General features: G+C 37.3%; 1 protein-coding gene across 3 annotated transcripts in view; it reads left to right on the top strand.

The window, feature by feature from the left end:
• TRPS1 (trichorhinophalangeal syndrome I) overlaps positions 1-14,542 on the top strand; it is a 176,798-nt gene extending 162,256 nt beyond the window's left edge. For all 3 annotated transcript variants that reach the window (XM_014965498.1, XM_014965499.1, XM_014965497.1), the window contains 2 exons: positions 4,648-4,770; positions 10,143-14,542. In XM_014965498.1, the coding sequence (XP_014820984.1) occupies positions 4,648-4,770; positions 10,143-11,204 (1,185 nt within the window). In that variant the 3' untranslated portion in view covers positions 11,205-14,542. The remainder of the gene's footprint in view (positions 1-4,647; positions 4,771-10,142) is intronic.
• Positions 14,543-18,807: the final 4,265 nt, after the last annotated feature.

Raw genomic sequence — 18,807 nt, 5'->3', positions numbered from 1 at the left:
AGTTGTGCTACATGAAGTTCAATTGAAATAATAACTGAAAGTTCCGTACATTTAAAAATATTTGTTGTGTAACTGCGTAGTGTAATGACCCTTCTACATGGCTACAAAGTTTGAAATAATGTAAAATGTGGAGTCATCCTTCTTAAATTTAAAGCAGTTTTTATGAAAAACAAGGGCCTAATTCTGTTGAAATGTCTGAGTGAATTACTTGTTATGGCTTACTCTGCTGTTTCATTGCTTAGCAGAAAGCACTACTAATAATTTCCTTGTTTCACTGAAGTACTGGTAACTAGTGAAAATCATTTAAGGAGTTAAAAAAAAATTAGGCATTCAGGCTTGACGATGTGTATACCAAGTTTCAGACTTGTTCAATTTGAAACGGTCAAGATATGAAACCATAAAAAATGTGAGTAAATACTCTGCATATCAAGGGTTGTTATGCAATTACATGCTTTCAGCATGGTTCTTACTGAAGGAAAACAGTTAGTAGAGAGATCTGCAAGACATGTTCAGTGAATAATTACAAACTTTCATAGCTTAGCTATGAAAAAAAAAATAATCCACTTGTTGCTTTGCTACTACTAAAACACTAAAATGTGTGCATATTTTTTTTTCCCCAGAGCAAAGCCACTATGAGTGTAGATTTGTTAGAAAGTTATCTGAAAAACTTGAAATCCCCTCTGCCCCCCAACCCCCTAGTTTTGGCCAATCTTCAAATTATAAACAGCTGAACTGATTTAAATAAAGTTTTCAGTACCAAAAAGGAAAAAAAAAAAAAAGGTTACATCTGGGCTGAAAAAAGCCTTATGCGCCAAATTTTGGCCCAATGTGATTTGAGACAACTGTGATATTAAACGCCCAAACCTAGGAACTGGAATGGAAATAGAGACAGGCTCTTCACTGCACTGGCCCCTTCAGGATTTGGGATTGTAATGTAATGGTTATAAGGCTCTAGATGATTAAAGCTTGACTTTGTAGTTACATCTTTTAGTTATTTAGGCCCTTTTGGTTTAGTCTTCCAAGGATGTACAGGAAATTTTCATGGATAACTCCAGTTAGTGCTAGTGGCATTGATTGCAGACTGAAACCTTTTTATCTGTGGCTATCATGACTAGTTCTGTTGATTTACCTTTTCTGGGCTCATTTTAAAAGATTATTTAAATCTAATAAGTATGTGTTCACATTAAAAAGAACAAAAGGTTCCATAACATATTTCTTGAAAATGCTGTCTAGGGTGGTGCTTAGCAGAGCACTTGAACACATGGCTGGGTTTTATGGAGGCTGTGGGCCATAGCTGTTGCACAGATTTTGCTGAACTGGAGCTCAAGTGCCTGTTCCTTTGCAAGTCTACCTGGAAAAACAGCAATACTGGCCATTATTATTAAATAGTACAAAAGCTGAATATGCAAAGCCAGATACTCATGCAGAAGTATCATCACGAACAGTAGAAGATTCATCACTAATTAACATTAGCACAAAAATCAATATTTAGATATTTTTTTGTGGCCAATAACCTTTATAAAACTTGGTATACAGGAAGTAAAGGCCTACATTTTTTTACTCTTTTTTTTTTTTTAAGAAACTATTGGTTTAAGAGAAGAGTACTACAGACATTGTAGGCTTTTAAAAACAGATTCCATTTTTTCTTGCAGACATCATCAAAATTTCTCAGGTATGTTTTGACAAGCAGGTCAGTTCTGTGGTTAGTGGGATCTGGGAGTCCAGAATATTTAGTCCAATTCTTCCACAGTCCTGTTTCACCCCAGGATATCTGTTCTAAAGCTGTTTATCCCCACTGTAAAAAGCTCTTTCATAACCAAAAAGCCCAACAGAGTAACAGCATTTCAGTTTTTCCACAGGTGGTTTAGTTCTTCGTTCATTAGTATATGTAATCTATATTGGAATACTTAGGTAGGGGAATAATCATTGTTGATTATCCTGTAAGGTCCTTAAACAATACAGAAGTGAGAGATCAGGAAAGTAAAGTAAGATAAGATGCAACACTTAGAACAGGATGTAGGACGAATTTACATACTTTGCATTAAATTTAGGGAAGGATGTTTAGCTGAACTATTTTGAAATTTTAAACAGATAAAAAGTTTGTAAGTACTAAATAAATACAGGTATATGTTTCTGATATGTAAAGCTACTGCTAGGTAATTTGTAGATTGTTGTCGCTGTATTCATATTATCTGATTGCAATTAATGCCTAGTGTGAATCAGATCTTTCTTTAAAAGAGACAAAAAAATAATTGCTTTTGCCAGTGTTTTAAAGATATAGCATAGCATTCATATGAAGATTCCATAGCATTCAATGAAGATTTTAATGTTATTACACCTTCTGTCAGCATTTAGGTGTGTGCAAATGTAGTGTATAAACTAGACAGCTCTCCATATATTTTAAAAGTCTTCCATGACTTTGTAGAAGGTATTTCCCAAACTCAAGGAATGCAAACAGAAATGAAAGGGTGGAAAGACTGACTCAGATTGAGACTCCATTCAGTTAATACACCACACCAAGAAGCCATAGGCCAGCAGACAAGAAGTAGGGGTGGAAAGGAATGGTTCAGCAGTTGTATCTGAATCCTGGCCATATACAGGCATTTCCACTTGGAAACTTGAAGTGGACCAAATTTGGGTTAGTTGAGTGAAGCTTTATTGCACTCTTAAGGAAAGTAGCTCAGCAGCCAGGTGAAGCTGTGCAAGGACATGCAACCACAAAAAGAATTTGGAGCTTCAATTTACTTGTAGATGAGTGTGCCTTCCCAGAATGAGCTGCGTCTCATGTACACAACTAGTTAGATGTTTGCTGAAGGACAACAACTACCATTTAGTTCTCCCTTTAGCCAAATTGAGAAAAATGTAGTATTACTGCCTCTGATTTAGGAGACAAAGTGGGGGATGAAGTAAGGGGGTGAGAGAAAGATTATCTTGACGACAATCTCGGTTTTACTGTATCACTTTAAAGTATCACAACCTGCTGTACTAATGAAATTGTGTTCTTGGTTTAAAAGGGCAATTGTTAGCCTGACTTTGTGCTCACTAAAAACATTTCCCCAATCTTGTTAAATTATTGCGCTCATTTCAGATTTTTATGGCTATGCAGCTTACCAGCCCTCGTTTCTTTACGTTTCATTCATTTTCCTTGTATTGATGATTAATGGAGGATGTCGAACGTTAGAGTGAGCAGGCATCAGCAAATGCAAGATCATAATTAGTTTAGCTGACGAGGGCCTCTGATAGCACTTGCATCTGGATGGAAAAATTACCCTATAGGGAACTGGCTGCTCACCAGGTCTTTTTAGTGATACATTGTGAAACACCCGATGAATCAAATGCCCTTTCAATGCCAAGAAAGTGTTCCAGTCTTGAAGCCAAAATTATGTCTGCAGAAAGCTTTCCATTTGAAATGTATCAGAGTACAATTATAACCATTGTATTTTTTTGGCATGAACACCAGTCTTCTACAGTATGGACTAAAGTTAAATAAATTACTTAAATTTTATGAAACCCTGAAATTTTGACTTATAGTTTTAGCAATGTTAAATTTATAATAAAATTAGGTTTTGCCCAGGCTGTTTTTCCCTGTACTCACCCGTTCTTATCTCCAATGCTGAAGGTTTCTTATTGATTTTCTTCCCTTGCAAAAAAGGAATAGAGTTGAAATTCAGATTTTCTTTTCAGCAAAAGAATTCCATTTCCTGCTTATTAGTATTTATGCCCACAAACACAGCCTGACTTTTGTTTAAATGAGAAGTTTAACGAAATCATTACTCTGTAGAAAGAATTTAACAAGCAGTACTCATAAACGTGTCTACTTTTAAATATTCCTGGATGATTATGAAAGCTGATGAATGCACAGCTCAGTCTGGTTAAAAATCAATTTGTATTTAGGGAAGTTGCATTGTGCCTTTCTTTGCTTGGCTAAAATAAAATAAATAAATCTATTCATCGATGAGACAGTGTTTTCTGGGGTTTCGGGTGAAGTCCAAAAGAGGTCTCATTAAAAATATTGTACTTTTATTTGTTTGGCAGAGGTTACTCCTTGTTCTTAGTGGGCTGTGGGAAATACATGGTAGCTTACACTGTTTTCAGAAGTGGGAAAGACTGGAAACGAATATCATGTATTCAATTAATGAAGTATAATCTCTGTTAAAGGACTTAGTATGATGCAGATACAGACTGTAATTAATTAAAGTGGTGGTATTTGAGAATTCTTGTTACTGATCACACCATAAAATCAAGCAAACTGGAAAGAAATATACTGTTGTGAAATGCGATGAACAAACCAGGAGAAGTTTACGGAGTGTTCTCAGGTTTTTTCAGAATTTGCTGTTTAGAAACCATCATTAAATGCACAAAACCTGAAGTTCAAAAAGTTAAAGCTGTTACTCTGAAAAGGCTTTGGTGTTTCACACACCTCATCCATCACTCTAGGGTTAATTATAATGAAAATCAGTGGTGCCTATTAAGCACAATTGAACCTGACCTCATTATGGGCAGTGTGGTTTTATACTGTCATTGTTGCCAGTCTAGAGACAAAACTCCTGTGTTGATTTGTCCTAACTCCGCAGCTCATGTGACTCACCTCTGACCTGTTTTTTTTTCTGTGTTTTTTTTTTTTTTTCTTTTTCTTCCCTATTTCAGAGACGTAGAGGCTCGGGTGTTTTTTGTGCCAATTGCCTGACCACAAAGACCTCTCTCTGGCGAAAGAATGCAAATGGTGGATATGTATGCAATGCGTGTGGCCTCTACCAGAAGCTTCACTCGGTAGGAAGAACTTACTGGTTTGTTCAGAAAGAAAAGGGGTTATACAGCTACACTGGGCAGCTGTGGTCTTCTTGGGTTGTGTGATTAGTACCACTCCCTGGCCTGCAGTTAATTTCCTAACAGGGTTTTGCAGTATGGTCACTTTGGGATCAGATGTGATTCATTATGAAAGAGGCTGGGATGCGGTGGGTAGACGTTTGAGATCACCAGTGATGCATTTAATTATTTTGATACAAAATAAGGGGAAAATTATTTCTTTGTTGGGAATTCCATTTAAAGGCATACAATATGTTGTGATAAAAGCTCTCTAAATTCAAGAGCCCTCATGTTCATAACAAAAAAAAAAAAAAAGTTCTTAAAGTTAGACATCATATCTATATCAAAAATATCCCTTGCTGTGTTTTTTATTTTCTTTCACTTCTCTTCCCCCCGCTTTATTCTTGACAGTAATTTCCTGGTGATATGGAGTGGTGGGGGTTTTTATTTTTTCTACAGTTCTTATAGTCTGCTGGAGGATTCTGAAATGACAAGGAAGATAACTCAGTTGATGGCACACATGACTTGGTGAGGGGAAGATTCACCATCCCTCAGGATCAGGCAGGGAATAAGTAATAATCATGGACTGTCTATATTGCTTTTCATCTTATCGACACGTGGCTTGATCCTGAAAGATGATGAATTCTCTGGTGCAGGTCCAGGAAAGCCATGCTTAAGTGTTTCCTTGGATCGGTGCCAAAATGCTCAGAATCTTTTAGGTTAAGACCCACTAGTTAAATATTATCCCCACTATCTTTAATAGAAGCACATGGAAGAGGCAGGTGACCAAGATTTTATTATAATTAATTAATTTTTACAACATTCCCATGAAGTTAAAAAGTGTTACTATTTTTCAGAAATAGAAACTGAGGCAGCCTTTGGGAGTTTGCCAAGGCAACATGATAATCCAGGTTTCAGCCCAAATCGGAAATCTGTATTGTGGCTGAGAGTGCATATTGTTTAAAACTTTTCAGAGATTCCCTTTTCAGAAAAAAAAAAAAAAAGTCACTTAGGAAACTGTTTCAAATGCAGTGAGACTCCCAAGAGCCTATGCCTATTTTTCTTACATTTGAGGCATAAGCTTCTAAATCAATTAGTAGTTTCTGTGAATTTTACCCTTGGTCTTGTGTACAGGCCATATAACAACCCTGTTTATTCACATTACTGTCCAGCCAGCCCACTTAATAATAAAGAATCCAATTTTCGAAAGCAGCAAGACCATCACCAGTCTGAAAGGTTAGCTCTGTTTGCCATGTGCTGCCATTCTGAGGTCAATAACTGTTTTTAAGCTCCAGAATAACCCAGTTAGTCAGATAACCTCTGAGCAGGAGAAGATGGACTAACGCACGATCTCTGGCCAGCATCCTGGCCGAGTTTTGCTGAAAGTATCATCTTCCTGGAGATCTCTCAAAAGTTCTAGGTGTAACATCTAATTCAAGGAAACTGATCAGTGGTAAGCATCCACAAAGAGTTTAAGGAGGACAGTTTGCCTTTTTAATATTAAATTGACATTTGAGTCCAGGTGTTTGTAGAACTTCCATTCACATTCATTTTCCCTTTTTTAAATATACTTTTCTGAGCTATAGTGTTGGACCTTACCGTGATTATTAGCATAACTTCTTGAATAGATAAGAGCTACAAGAATCAGTTTTGTATTCAAACACGTAGCTCAGAAAATTCTTATGTACCAGTAGGAATAAACTCATGTGCTTCCGACAATAATAATTAGCAATACAATGTCAAACTTTATGCATATAGAAAGCAAGAAGCTGAAACTATCTTTTAGCTCCACTGTTCAAACATGGCAATAAGCTGTCATTCAGTGGACATTTGACATTAATATCTTCAATTGGACTTTGACCAAACAAACACAAAGAATTTAATTAAGCCTCCACTCTGCTGTGGCACGATAGCACTTGGAGTCTGAAATAATCAAACAAATCTCTCCTTTGGGACACCTTTGAAACAGTCCCATGCAAAGGGATGCTCTTCAGACTGGCACCAGAAAGATGAAAGTTTCTTTTATCTGTCTGCCTGTCTAGCTAGCTATCTCTTCATGAAAAATTACAGCAAGTATTTGTCATGTTTGGTTTCGAGTTAAAGAGTCTAGGATGCTTCAGTTATTAGGTAAAGGTCAGCAACTATAAAAATTCAAGGGAATAGAACTGTTCCCTTCTGTGGGCCACCCAGTTAAAACTAAATTGTGCTGCACAGTTCAGTAAAATTCGCCTACACTAGGTTTGCACATTTCATAGCTCCCTTTTGATTGGATTATCACAATCCAGAACTACTGTCCTCGCTACCTCAAAAATGTGTGTAATACACTTATCTCTGAGGCCCCTTTTTTACTTGTATTTAATAATAAGAAAAATCTGTGGTCTGTCAGATACTACTAGGTGGTAGTGACTGACAAATGTTAACATGGTAGTGAATTCTGCTGCAAGTCACATTTTCATTTCTATGATACCCTTGAATAATTTTTCAACATATTTTCAAAAATGTTTTGCCTATTTAGGGATCATTTACATGTAACTTGCCAGGTTTTTCACATTTCTCCCCTCTAGTGCAGACAACTATGTTAAGAAATGCATAATATTCCAATGGTCAATTATTAAAATAGTTTTAGTGAAAAAAATGCTTCCAGTTCACTGCAAACATATGTCTAATATTCACATTTGCTGACAGAGAAAGGTATATCCCTTGCCTCTCCAGAACTGTGAATGTGACCATTTATACTGTAATGCTATTCCTCATTTTTTAATAGCTCTAACTCAGTTATGGAAAACTAGATTACGTTCCATAGTGATTCCTTGGCCACATCTTTGGACTACTTCAGTGAGGAGTTACAGCATATTCTGGGAATAGACATACATGATCTTCTGGTGAAGAGATCACCTCAAAGTGTAATCACAATAATTTATTGAACTATTTATTGAATTTTGTAAATTTTTAAGTTACTCATAAATTTGGGTTAGGAAGATTGCCACAGATACAGAGATGGCAAAAAAAATCTTTGTAATCATACTCAATATATTATGTATTACGTATAATTAATGATCTGACACAGAGCATTTTAAAAGTAAAATTCTGATAATGTTTCCACAATTTTCTAAATCTAGTGCCCCATTGAAAATCAAGAAGAGAGATTAAACTTTTCTGTCTTTTCTGCCTCAGTTACAATCAAATACAGAGTATTTCTATTTTCATGTTGCTACCATGAGTTAAAATACCATGAGTAGCTTTACTCCGCTGAGTAGTCTGTTTTAATCAGATAAAGACTACTCAGATGAGTATGGTCATTTGCATGCTGAAGAATTTTTAAGTTGGACCTACAGTCTTTAGCTCCTAATGGCATGTAAACTTGGAAGAGCCTGAGCTACAAATGAGTGTGTGAGGGTCCTTGATGACAGGTATGAAGATATCTCTTTTAACTTCTGAGACCTGTAGCATGAAGAGTAAGACTAGAAATATTTCCAAACTATTGAACAGTTCTCTGGAAGCCACATGAAAATGTTCTGTAGTGTATAAGTAAAAGTTTAATAAGAGCAACATCAACAGCATTGTAAGGTCTCACACAGCATGTCAGTATCACAGTTTTACAATTGTCATAAAAGGTGAGGAAGTTACACTGAGCTGGTAATAAAGAGTATATGTTTATGCAGATTAATTGGCTATTGATTCTGCAAACTGTAAACTTTATTTGCATAGAATTTACATAGAAGATATTCTGATTTTATCTAAACATGATTTTGCCTCAACTTTGATCTGTTTGAGGAGGCTGGTTCAAGGTGCTGTTTTTCTGCTAAGTTTAAATTTTGCTTTTTAAAAATCTAAATCAAAGTGTATATTTCTTCTGATTTAGAGTTTTAATAGAAAGTAGCTGCACTGCCTAAAATGTAGTTAACCATTAAGAAAGAGCCGACCTCAGGGAAATAAATATGTGAAAGAGGAGAGGAAGACAGCAAGTCAAGAGAGAAACTAGATCCCTACAAATAAGAGAGTGAGCGTTCTTCCAGCTCTGGATATTTTTATATTAATTCAAAGTTATGAATATATATAAATTATGTTACATTCAAGGTAAAAATTGTTTCGGATATTGACTATAGGCCAAAATTTAATCTGCACTTTAAAACAATGTTAAAAAAGAGAATTGCCAAATAAACATATAAGTGGAATACTGTGTGGGGTACTTTTCTGGCCTTCAACCGAAATAGGATTATGTGTGCATTTGGATGAGACAAACAGCAACTGCCAGCACACCAAACTGAATGACTTTTAGGTAGTTTTTGTTGTTTTAGCATCTGCCCAGTAGAGCAACACATACCGACGTTACAGCACCATCTTTCCACATACCATGGCCTTCCTGTTGAGGGGCCTTTCAAAGAGCCCTGGCTGCTGTCCTTCCTTGTACTATTTTTTTTTCTTCACGCAAAAGTATTTTCCCTTCTTATCTAAATAGGCCACCTACCCTGAGCTGGTGTGGGGAAGAAGCAAATGGAAACAGAGTCCTCCCTTGGTTCTTGCCTCTGCCTCTTCCTTGGTTCTTTTTTCTTTATAGACCCTTTTTTCCAATCTTCAGGTGATGCCTTCTCTCCCTCATGACTTATTAGCGTAACATCAGTAACATTTAGAAGGAAGTACAGTAAGGATAAAGGGGGACGATTTGGTACCAAAGTCCCACGTAGACCTTTTGGTGCTTAGGAAGACATTTTTCCTTGGATTTCTTCTCCATCTTTCTCAGTCCCTTTCCAGCCACCATCATCCCACTCACCACCACAGTGGACCTGCAGCCCCTTTGCTAGGCGACAGCAGTGGTGGTCAGCAAGCTGAGTATTTGCTTGCATTTTCTAGCCGTGTTAAAGTGGGGTGGGTATCAAGGTAAGTGTTATCCAGTTCTTGTCATAATGTGGCAAACCTGCCCGATACCAGTGCTGGTGACATGGTGCATAGGTTAACGCTAGTGCATGGGGCCATGCATCTCCCACCTCATTCCCAGCTCTCAGCACCCTCTTTCAGCATGTTTCCCCTGGAATTTCTGAGGAGTAGGGGGTATTAAATGCTTTGACAGCTTGGGTACTTTATGCCTTTTTAAGTAAATAGATATAGTATGTCTAAGGCAATTGATTTAGTTTGATAAAATAAACCAATTCATAGTTTACTTTTAGCATGACAAGCCAGGAACCAGCATTTGGGTAGAAATTTGGTCATTCCTATAAAACTCCTATAATATAGCTCTTCACAAAAGAAAAGATAAATTTGTGTGAGCATGGTCTCACAGATTTGTTTAATATGTCTTTCTTTTTTCCTTTTGTTCATTATGTGTGTGTTCCATGCAGACTCCCAGGCCTTTAAACATCATTAAGCAGAACAATGGTGAGCAGATCATTAGGAGACGAACAAGAAAGCGCCTTAACCCGGAGGCACTTCAGGCTGAGCAGCTAAACAAACAGCAGAGAGGTAGCAGTGAGGAACAAGTCAATGGAAGTCCTTTAGAGAGGAGGTCAGAGGATCATTTACCTGAAGGTCATCAGAGAGAAATTCAGCTTCCCAGCCTCAGTAAATATGAGGCCCCAGGTTCATTGACTAAAAGCCATTCTGCTCAGCAGCCAATATTGGTCAGCCAAACTCTGGATATTCACAAAAGGATGCAACCTTTGCACATTCAGATAAAAAGTCCTCAGGAAAGTACTGGAGACCCAGGAAACAGTTCATCGATATCAGAAGGGAAAGGAAGCTCAGAGAGAGGCAGCCCGATAGAGAAATACATGAGACCTGCGAAACACCCAAACTATTCACCACCTGGAAGCCCTATTGAAAAATACCAGTACCCACTTTTTGGACTTCCGTTTGTACACAATGACTTTCAGAGTGAAGCTGACTGGCTGAGATTCTGGAGTAAATATAAGCTGTCTGTTCCTGGGAATCCACACTACTTGAGTCATGTGCCTGGCCTACCAAATCCTTGCCAAAACTATGTGCCTTATCCCACCTTTAATCTGCCTCCTCATTTTTCAGCTGTCGGATCAGACAATGACATTCCTCTAGATTTGGCGATAAAGCATTCCAGACCTGGGCCAACTGCAAACGGTGCCTCCAAGGAAAAGAATAAGGCACCACCAAATGTAAAAAATGAAGGTCCCTTGAATGTAGTAAAAACAGAGAAAGTCGATAGAAGTACTCAAGATGAACTTTCTACCAAGTGTGTGCACTGTGGCATTGTCTTTCTGGATGAAGTGATGTATGCTTTGCATATGAGTTGCCATGGTGACAGTGGACCTTTCCAGTGCAGCATATGCCAGCATCTTTGCACGGACAAGTATGACTTCACAACTCACATCCAGAGGGGCCTACACAGGAACAATGCACAAGCTGAAAAGAATGGAAAACCTAAAGAGTAAACCTTAGCACTTAGCACAATTAAACAGAAATAGGTTTCCTTGATGGGAATTCAATAGCTTGTAATGTCTTGTGAAGACCTATAAAGCACTTCATATAGAGAGCATGCCTTATCCAATATTAAATCCCTTGTTCGTTTTTTCTTTTTCTTCTTTAATTTTTTCCTTTTTTTTCCTTTTTTTTTTTTTTTTTTTTCCTTTTAAATGAGTGGGTTACCAAGATAAAAAGAACAGTTGGATGGTGGCCAGAAGGGGGAGAAGATAATTATATGGGACACGGCCCACCAAAGCTAGCCAGAATGCAGTGAATCATGGTGAATAACCTTGAGAAAATTTTACCGGACAATTAATACCTTTGCTATTGTGTAAGAGACATAACTGGCAAGAGTGCAAAGATGTGTATATGTATATACTGCTGCAGGGGTATAGTGAACATATGCACATTGTATATAAGAACTAGACTTGTTACATATACAGATGTTAAAAGGTCATTTCTTTTCTTTAATTTGGGCATATTCCTGCCCTACAACATGCCTTAGGATCACTTTGTCCTCAAAGCTTTGGCAGCAATTTCATCTAGATGTTTCTCAGACTCAGCTGATTTTTAGCTACCATTTTATCACTACATTCTTTCTGGCACACTTTAGCCTAGGAAAACCATTTTGTGCAAGTGAAGTCTCTAATACAGAAGCCACACTCCGGGTTTAATTTGCGTAGAACAAGGTAACCTGCTGTATTTTATTTTAATATATTTTTAATATATTACATTTCTAAACCTTAAAGTCTAAGGTTACTTCTCCACAGGCTTAACATTGCTATACATACCAATCAATCCCTTCAGTAGACTTATACCAGCTTTTGCTAAGTAGCATTAAATGTCTTCATAGTACTTTTTAATACTTAAAGCTTTGTAAAAACTATCCATGAAGGGAAAGCTCCTCAGCATAACTGCTCAGGGAAATAGGGCTAAATAACTAAATATTAAATAATTGGTTAAAGGTGCTGTTAGACGAGCCTCCATGCTTGCTACAAGGGTGTACAAGAACTGACTTTAATCATTTTCATTATAGTGTCCCAACCAGTAGTTTATTATTTTGCCACAGGGATGTAGAAGATATTACAAGCTACTGGATGCACTGTCAGATTAACTTATTTCATTAAAGAAGTTGGGAGAACAAATAGAAAAAACCTTATTTTTCTAGTAAATATTAATGTATTACATTTCAAATAATGGTGCCTGACATATTGAATAATTATTTTCTACAGTGTACGTATGCAACAAAGATATTCCATCATGCATTAGAGTCAGTTCTGGCTCTGCCTCGCTGTTTACATTTGCAAATGTAGCAAACAAGGTAATGAAGCAACTATTTCTATTGCAGTAGGTATCTTTTTTTCTGTGTGTGTGCATTAAAGTTGTAAACGATAACATGAAATGAATGAAATTTGTTGATATTAATGGTATGGAAAAACAAGAAGGAAATGAAAATATTTTTATGCCTACTTAGGAAAAAAAGGGTAGCACTATTCATTCCAAGTACTTTTGTATTCTTAAGCTCTTAACTCACATTGTAATGCTTAAAATGATAAACATATATCCTCTTTTTATTGCTTTGTCTGTGTTTCAGATGAAACATTTCAGAAATTATTTTGATAAGTGCTGTTTGACGATGCAGCACTGATGTTTTATTGCATTCTGTAGTAGCATTGCACTCCATTTTTACAATATTACGCAGTTGCTTTTTTGTTTTGTTTGGGTTTGTTTCTTTTTCGCAGTGCAGGGTCTTAGTTCCTTATGGTTGGATGGCAGGTGTAGCTCAGCTGGTTCATGAATGTTGCAGCGAATGAAGTTTAAAATGTCTTTCTGATATTATGTTGTCTCTTATTTCTCCATTCATGCATTTTATTTTTTAAAATGTTCTATAAAAATATTTCTGGACTAAGTCCTCACTTGAGATTATATGTAAAGGGTCCTATTCTGATCTCACTTACATGCCGCCTTTCTCAGATTTTCATGTAATTGAAACTAAAGCATCATAAAAAAAAAAAAAGTTCTTGTATTTAACTTACCTGAATCTCACCACTCTCCCTTCTAGGATTTGGTGCACTTATAAGATACTTAACCAGATAGACAGGGAGGTGGAAGATGAAAGGAGAGGTGATAGGAAATGTCTAATAGGGGTTGGCAAAAGGAAAACCAAGGGAGGAACTGGCCTAAACATTCAGCACTTTGATAGTCTTTTGAAAAATGATGTGCCTAAAGCAGCCGGCAATGAACATCACCATGCATGAGAAGCACTTACACAGCTGATCACCAAAGGTCTTGCTGACCTTGGCAGTATTTTAGGTGTTACAGTTTCACACAGATGAAACGTTATTGCACAGTTTCTCTGATTTGTTAGGCACAGACAGGCTATTGTTCAGCATTAGGCTTGCATTCCTTCCTGCTCCACCCATTGCTTCTATACTGGTGAGCAGCATATGGAAAGTCCCACTCAATCTGTTCATGGTTGAGTTCTATAACCCTTCAATAGTGTTCTAGGTTAGCAAAGGATATTGGGCCACATTCTTCTTCTTCTATTTTTTAGGTGAATCTCCTGCTTGATACCAGTGCCAGACAAAGTCTGGTTATGTTTTTACTATTGTTCTCCAATAATAAGTTCTGACTTGGTTTTTGTGGATTTATTTTTGTTGGGTATTTTCTTATTTCTTTTTTTTTTTTCTGTGGGGACTGAAATAGATTGCCCGCGTTTTGTTACGTCAGGGTCCAGTGTGTGTCCTTTTCAGCTTTTCCAAGAAACATGTTAGACTCATCAAGCAGTGATTTTTATCAGCTTCAGAGGTAGCTGGCTGCCAGTTATCGGTAGTTACTGGTTTGACTTATTTCTTCTAAAACCTACCAGTTCCTGTGGCTTCTTCATTGATGGAAGCTGCATCTTCATGGCAAAATATTTTAGGGGGGACATGCGCATTGTAATACTTGAGCACCACCCTGTACTTCATAACACCTCTTGCTAAACTCAGAAGCAGAGGCCAATAACAGGAAATACACATATCAAGGTTTGGGGATGAGGAGAAATGAAATCTTATGAGTGCAAAGAACAAGACAGATTTTTGAATATTAATACTGCACACCTAGATGGTGCAAATAAAATTTGAAAAAAGTTCATTGTTCTTGCCATGACATATTGAGATGTTCTAAGATCTCTGCTTTGTAAGAAATGGGATTTTGCCATAGCCTGTTCTCTTTGATTGGGTAGGGGGAGCATAGTTTTGTTTTGTAACGGAGAGGTGCTCCATCCCTCTTCCAGACCCCCTCACATTGGATATTAATTAAAAAAAAAAAAAAAAAAAAAATAACCCTGTTTCTTTCTTCACTTTCACAGGCATAGAAAATTCTCATTCTAGTCCTGTGACTCCTGCCATTGAAATGTAGTTTAAGTGCCTTTGATACACTTGCATTTGAGCTCCCGACCCCCCTCCATTTAGAATAAAAAAAAAAAAAAAAAAAAAAAAAAATTAAATCCTCACATTGAAAAAGAGTAATCTTATTTAATAACTCTCAGGTAGAAACCAATGTTAGCACACACAAGTAATTCCTGCACCCGCTGCATTTTTGATCAACTTACAGCACCAAAATTAAACTTTCAAAGAATCATTCTTTGTTCTCAACTTGTTGTACATCTTTTACTAAGGAGTGGTAGTTTGAGATGTTAAAATTTGTCTCAAATTGGACCACAATGTAAGTAGATGGTTAAAAACCAGAGGATTCGTGGTGCCTGTCATTAATCAGATTGCAGAAGAGGAAGAGTGTTTCCATTAGCACTGTGTATAGCAGGAACTCTCTCATGCAGCATCCTCTGCAAACCGGACTGTCTCTAAGCTATCGCTTCGTGGCTGCTGCCCCCTAGGTTCATGCAGCAGGAGACGAAGACTTTCCAGAGCACGGTTTGCATTCAGGTGGGGAACTCAGAAGTGTTGCACCTAATTGCCACTGTGCTGATGAAATCCCCCTCTTAATTTTTCATGGACCATCCAGAAAAGGAGGGAGGAGCCCTAGCTACTTGTATCTCGGTTTTGCCTAAAGCATGCACTGTTGTGTATTGTGACAGTTTAAAGAGCGAGAATAGAGATACATCTCAAACAGTTAAGGCACGCTGTGCATGAGAGTTTATTTTTGCAGTTAGAGGGGCAGCAGGACAAAAGTGACTGATGCTAATTGTTTGCAGTGATGAAACATAGTGGTTGTGCAGTGGGGAGATCTGATTTGGCAACCATAGATTAGTAGTCACTTCAGGGATGGACTTTCAAGTCCATCTTTGGACCGGACATTGTTGCTCCGTAGTTATAACTACTTGCTTTATGTGCTAAGGATGTTGTCTACCATCTGCTTTTTGCCCAGGACATGTAAATATATTCCCATTTTTGCTCCTGTATTGATTTTTCTTGGCTGACTTAACATGCTAATTCCTAGTACTGGTCAGGAAAAGCCAAAGAGATTAGAAGTTCGCTTCTGTTCAGCCAGAAGGGTAGATATATTTCCTTCTGCTTCTGTGGAGACAGTTATGCTTGGCAAAGAATAGCGAGCAATTTGTCGACGTATCCCAAATGTGATAGATAAGTGAGAAATCCCTCCTTAACATTTCTATAAAGTTAAGATGGGCCAAGTAGAATGATTTACGTAATTTCCTCACCTAAGAACAGGATTCTTCCCTACCCCCAGCCTCACAATTTGGTTTCATTCAGCCAGCTCCGGAAAGCTGGCGGTTGATGAGATGCTACCTGTATAGTAATCACATATACCCCAATCTATCCCTTTCTACAGGATAAGAGACAATGATTTAATTGCTGACAGCGAGATAAATACCAGTTTCATTTGATCTTTAAGTACACTTAGGAAAGTAAAATTTTTAGAATAAACATTGTAATGTCAACCACAGTTTTCCATTCCTATCATTTTTGCCTCTGAGCTCTATGTAAAAGGAGAACAGGAGAAAAGGAAACATCTCAAAATGCCATTGTAAATTTAGCTTATAGAAAATTCACCAGCAGGAAAAGGAAAAAAAAAAAAAAAAGTACTTCATAAAGAATGACTTCATGTTGCTAAAAACCATCATTAAACTTGTAGCCCTGATTTGACTCTAGAATGTTGGCTCTTAATGTTTTGTCCTTACAACACATGGATGTGTTTTTTTGTTTTGCTTTGGGTTTTTTGTTTTGTTTTGTTTTTTGGTTTTCATAGTGCATGTTCATTTCTACTCACAAACATGTTCTTGGTGTATTTCTTATGCAAACAATCTTCAGGCAGCAAAGATGTCTGTTACATCTAAACTTGAATAATAAAGTTTTACCACCAGTTATAAATCAGATTCATGTCATTGTTTCTGGGGAGAATGTAATGTCATAGTGTCACTTCACCATACCATGGTTGGGGAGGAAAACTGTGTGGAGTCGAGCTGCTCTGAGAGCATGACGGGGCCTGACAGCATCTATGAGTAATGGCTGGTGATTACAGCTGAAGGGCAAAAGCAGATTTGCCCTAAAGGTAAATGCATAAAAAGAGAGAGGAGCTCCTTCAAAAATAGATTAGCCCTATTGCAATCCTACATTAAAGACTCTACGTATGATCCAAAAAGTTAATGACAGGATTTAGAGTGAAAGTCTGTTTCAGTGGGGTTTGAACTTTTTTCAGTACTCCAGCAGCCTGGCATTACATTATTCTGCTGCCCCAAGGAGGAGCAAATATTGGAATAATTTTGAGGAATTATGTAGGAAAGACTGATACTGAAATGTGATTAGTACCCCAAGGTCACCAATTCTACCTTTCACACAAAGTCCATGGTGGCCTGTAAATAATCCCTGATATTTAGGGCCATGGTTTCACATCATGCCCACAACTCTTCCAGGAAATCCTGCTGGCTCCCATCACACGGGTTACTGACCCGATGCTGACTAGAGAACAGAGCGTACCACCTACAACGTTGCCGCCACTACTTCCTCCAGCAACCTTGAAGGTTTCCTCAGAGATCCCAAGTCGAAGCACTGACCAAATCAGCTCAGCTTGGCATTTCTGTTCGGATGAGCTCACAGCCCAGGGTGGTATGGCACCCGGCCACCATTTCCATTATGCTGTAATTTCCTTTCTCCATAGGTTTTGTCTCATCTCCACGGTTGAGAGACTGTTCACTCTCATACAAAATACTGGTTTAAAGTCATACAAAATGGTAAAATCTGTTTATACTGCTAGAGTACAAATGATCTAGAGCTTAATTTTAAAAGCACCATGCCAGAAATAACTTCCCTCTGTAATTCATGCTTCCAGTGATTTCAGATGCAGACCCTATGCATTTTCAGTCTCTTTTTAATTTCCTGAGATTAATAAAAATAACAACTGTAGTAAAGAAAAAAAAAAGGGGGGGAAAAAAGTAGTTTTCAAAATCAGGCAGAACCAGTTTTGGAGACATCAACTTCATGCTTAATATTTATCCATTTTGATAAACATGCTATATGCAAAAGCTAGTTGTTATGGGTTGTGCAAGACTGTATATATATATACACACACCTATATATGTAAGAATACATATATAAGCAAAATATACAGAGATATACGCATGCACACATATCCATATATACACATATGCATATGCCTATTCACATACATACACAGAGACAGATTTTATATGTATCTATATGTACAAAGTTAAATAAACAAATATTTTCACCTGTCTTAAGAACATCTTTGAGGATAACAATATTTAATCCGAATTTGCATTCTTGTTATAAAACTGTCCCTGACTAATGCAGACTGTCTTGAACCAGAATTAAGAATAGTGTTTGCACTTCTGTCTCCATATACTTATGTGAGTTCATAGTTGTAGGAGCTGATGACCTCAAATTTTCCTTTATAGTTCTCCCATTTGTATAGCCTACTTACAGTATTCATATCTTCCTCTTATAACAGCAGCTCCATGTGTAAGAATCACATATAAGTGTGCACTGACACTGTTTTCAGGTCTTAATGTGCTATTATAAGGTTTAAATTTGTGCCAAGAATATGGGAACTTCTTGTTCTAGCGGCAGTGTCCTTGATTATTTCCTATTTAGATTTTACTACTGCCATATCTTGACATAGGTCAGAACTCTGTTATCCCAGGTACAGCAAGGCCCCGAATATAAAAGATAATCAATCCATCTGCTGTTAGCAGGTCCTGACCCTCATCAAAGAAGATTTATAAATGCATAAAGTAAAGCTAAAAAAAAAAAAAAGGTGTAGGAATAGATATTGATGCAAGAAAATGGGCAGAATGAATAAGCAGTCTGCACCATTCTGTATGAAGGGGAAGTGGGATGCTTTCAATGTTATACTCTTAATAGAAGAAACAGGATAGCTGTTTTGCATCCTTATATCTTTATGAATCATGGAAAAGTAACTTTCACTTTGACACCGTCTTCATAAAATTTTGTTGACAGTGGGTGGGGATATAAGATCAATGAAACAGCAGAATGTCAGTAGAAGTGTTCAGTTTATGTGTCCATACTGGAAGTTTAACCATGATGGGCAATTATGCTAGACAGTTGGGACAGCTGAAACCTGATGGAGGTAGAG

Source organism: Calidris pugnax, unplaced genomic scaffold, assembly GCF_001431845.1.
Source record: "Calidris pugnax isolate Ruff unplaced genomic scaffold, ASM143184v1 scaffold41, whole genome shotgun sequence".
Taxonomy (NCBI): Eukaryota; Metazoa; Chordata; class Aves; order Charadriiformes; family Scolopacidae; genus Calidris; species Calidris pugnax.
The sequence above is the reverse complement of the archived record's forward strand: the minus strand, read 5'-3'. Positions and strand labels throughout refer to the sequence as shown.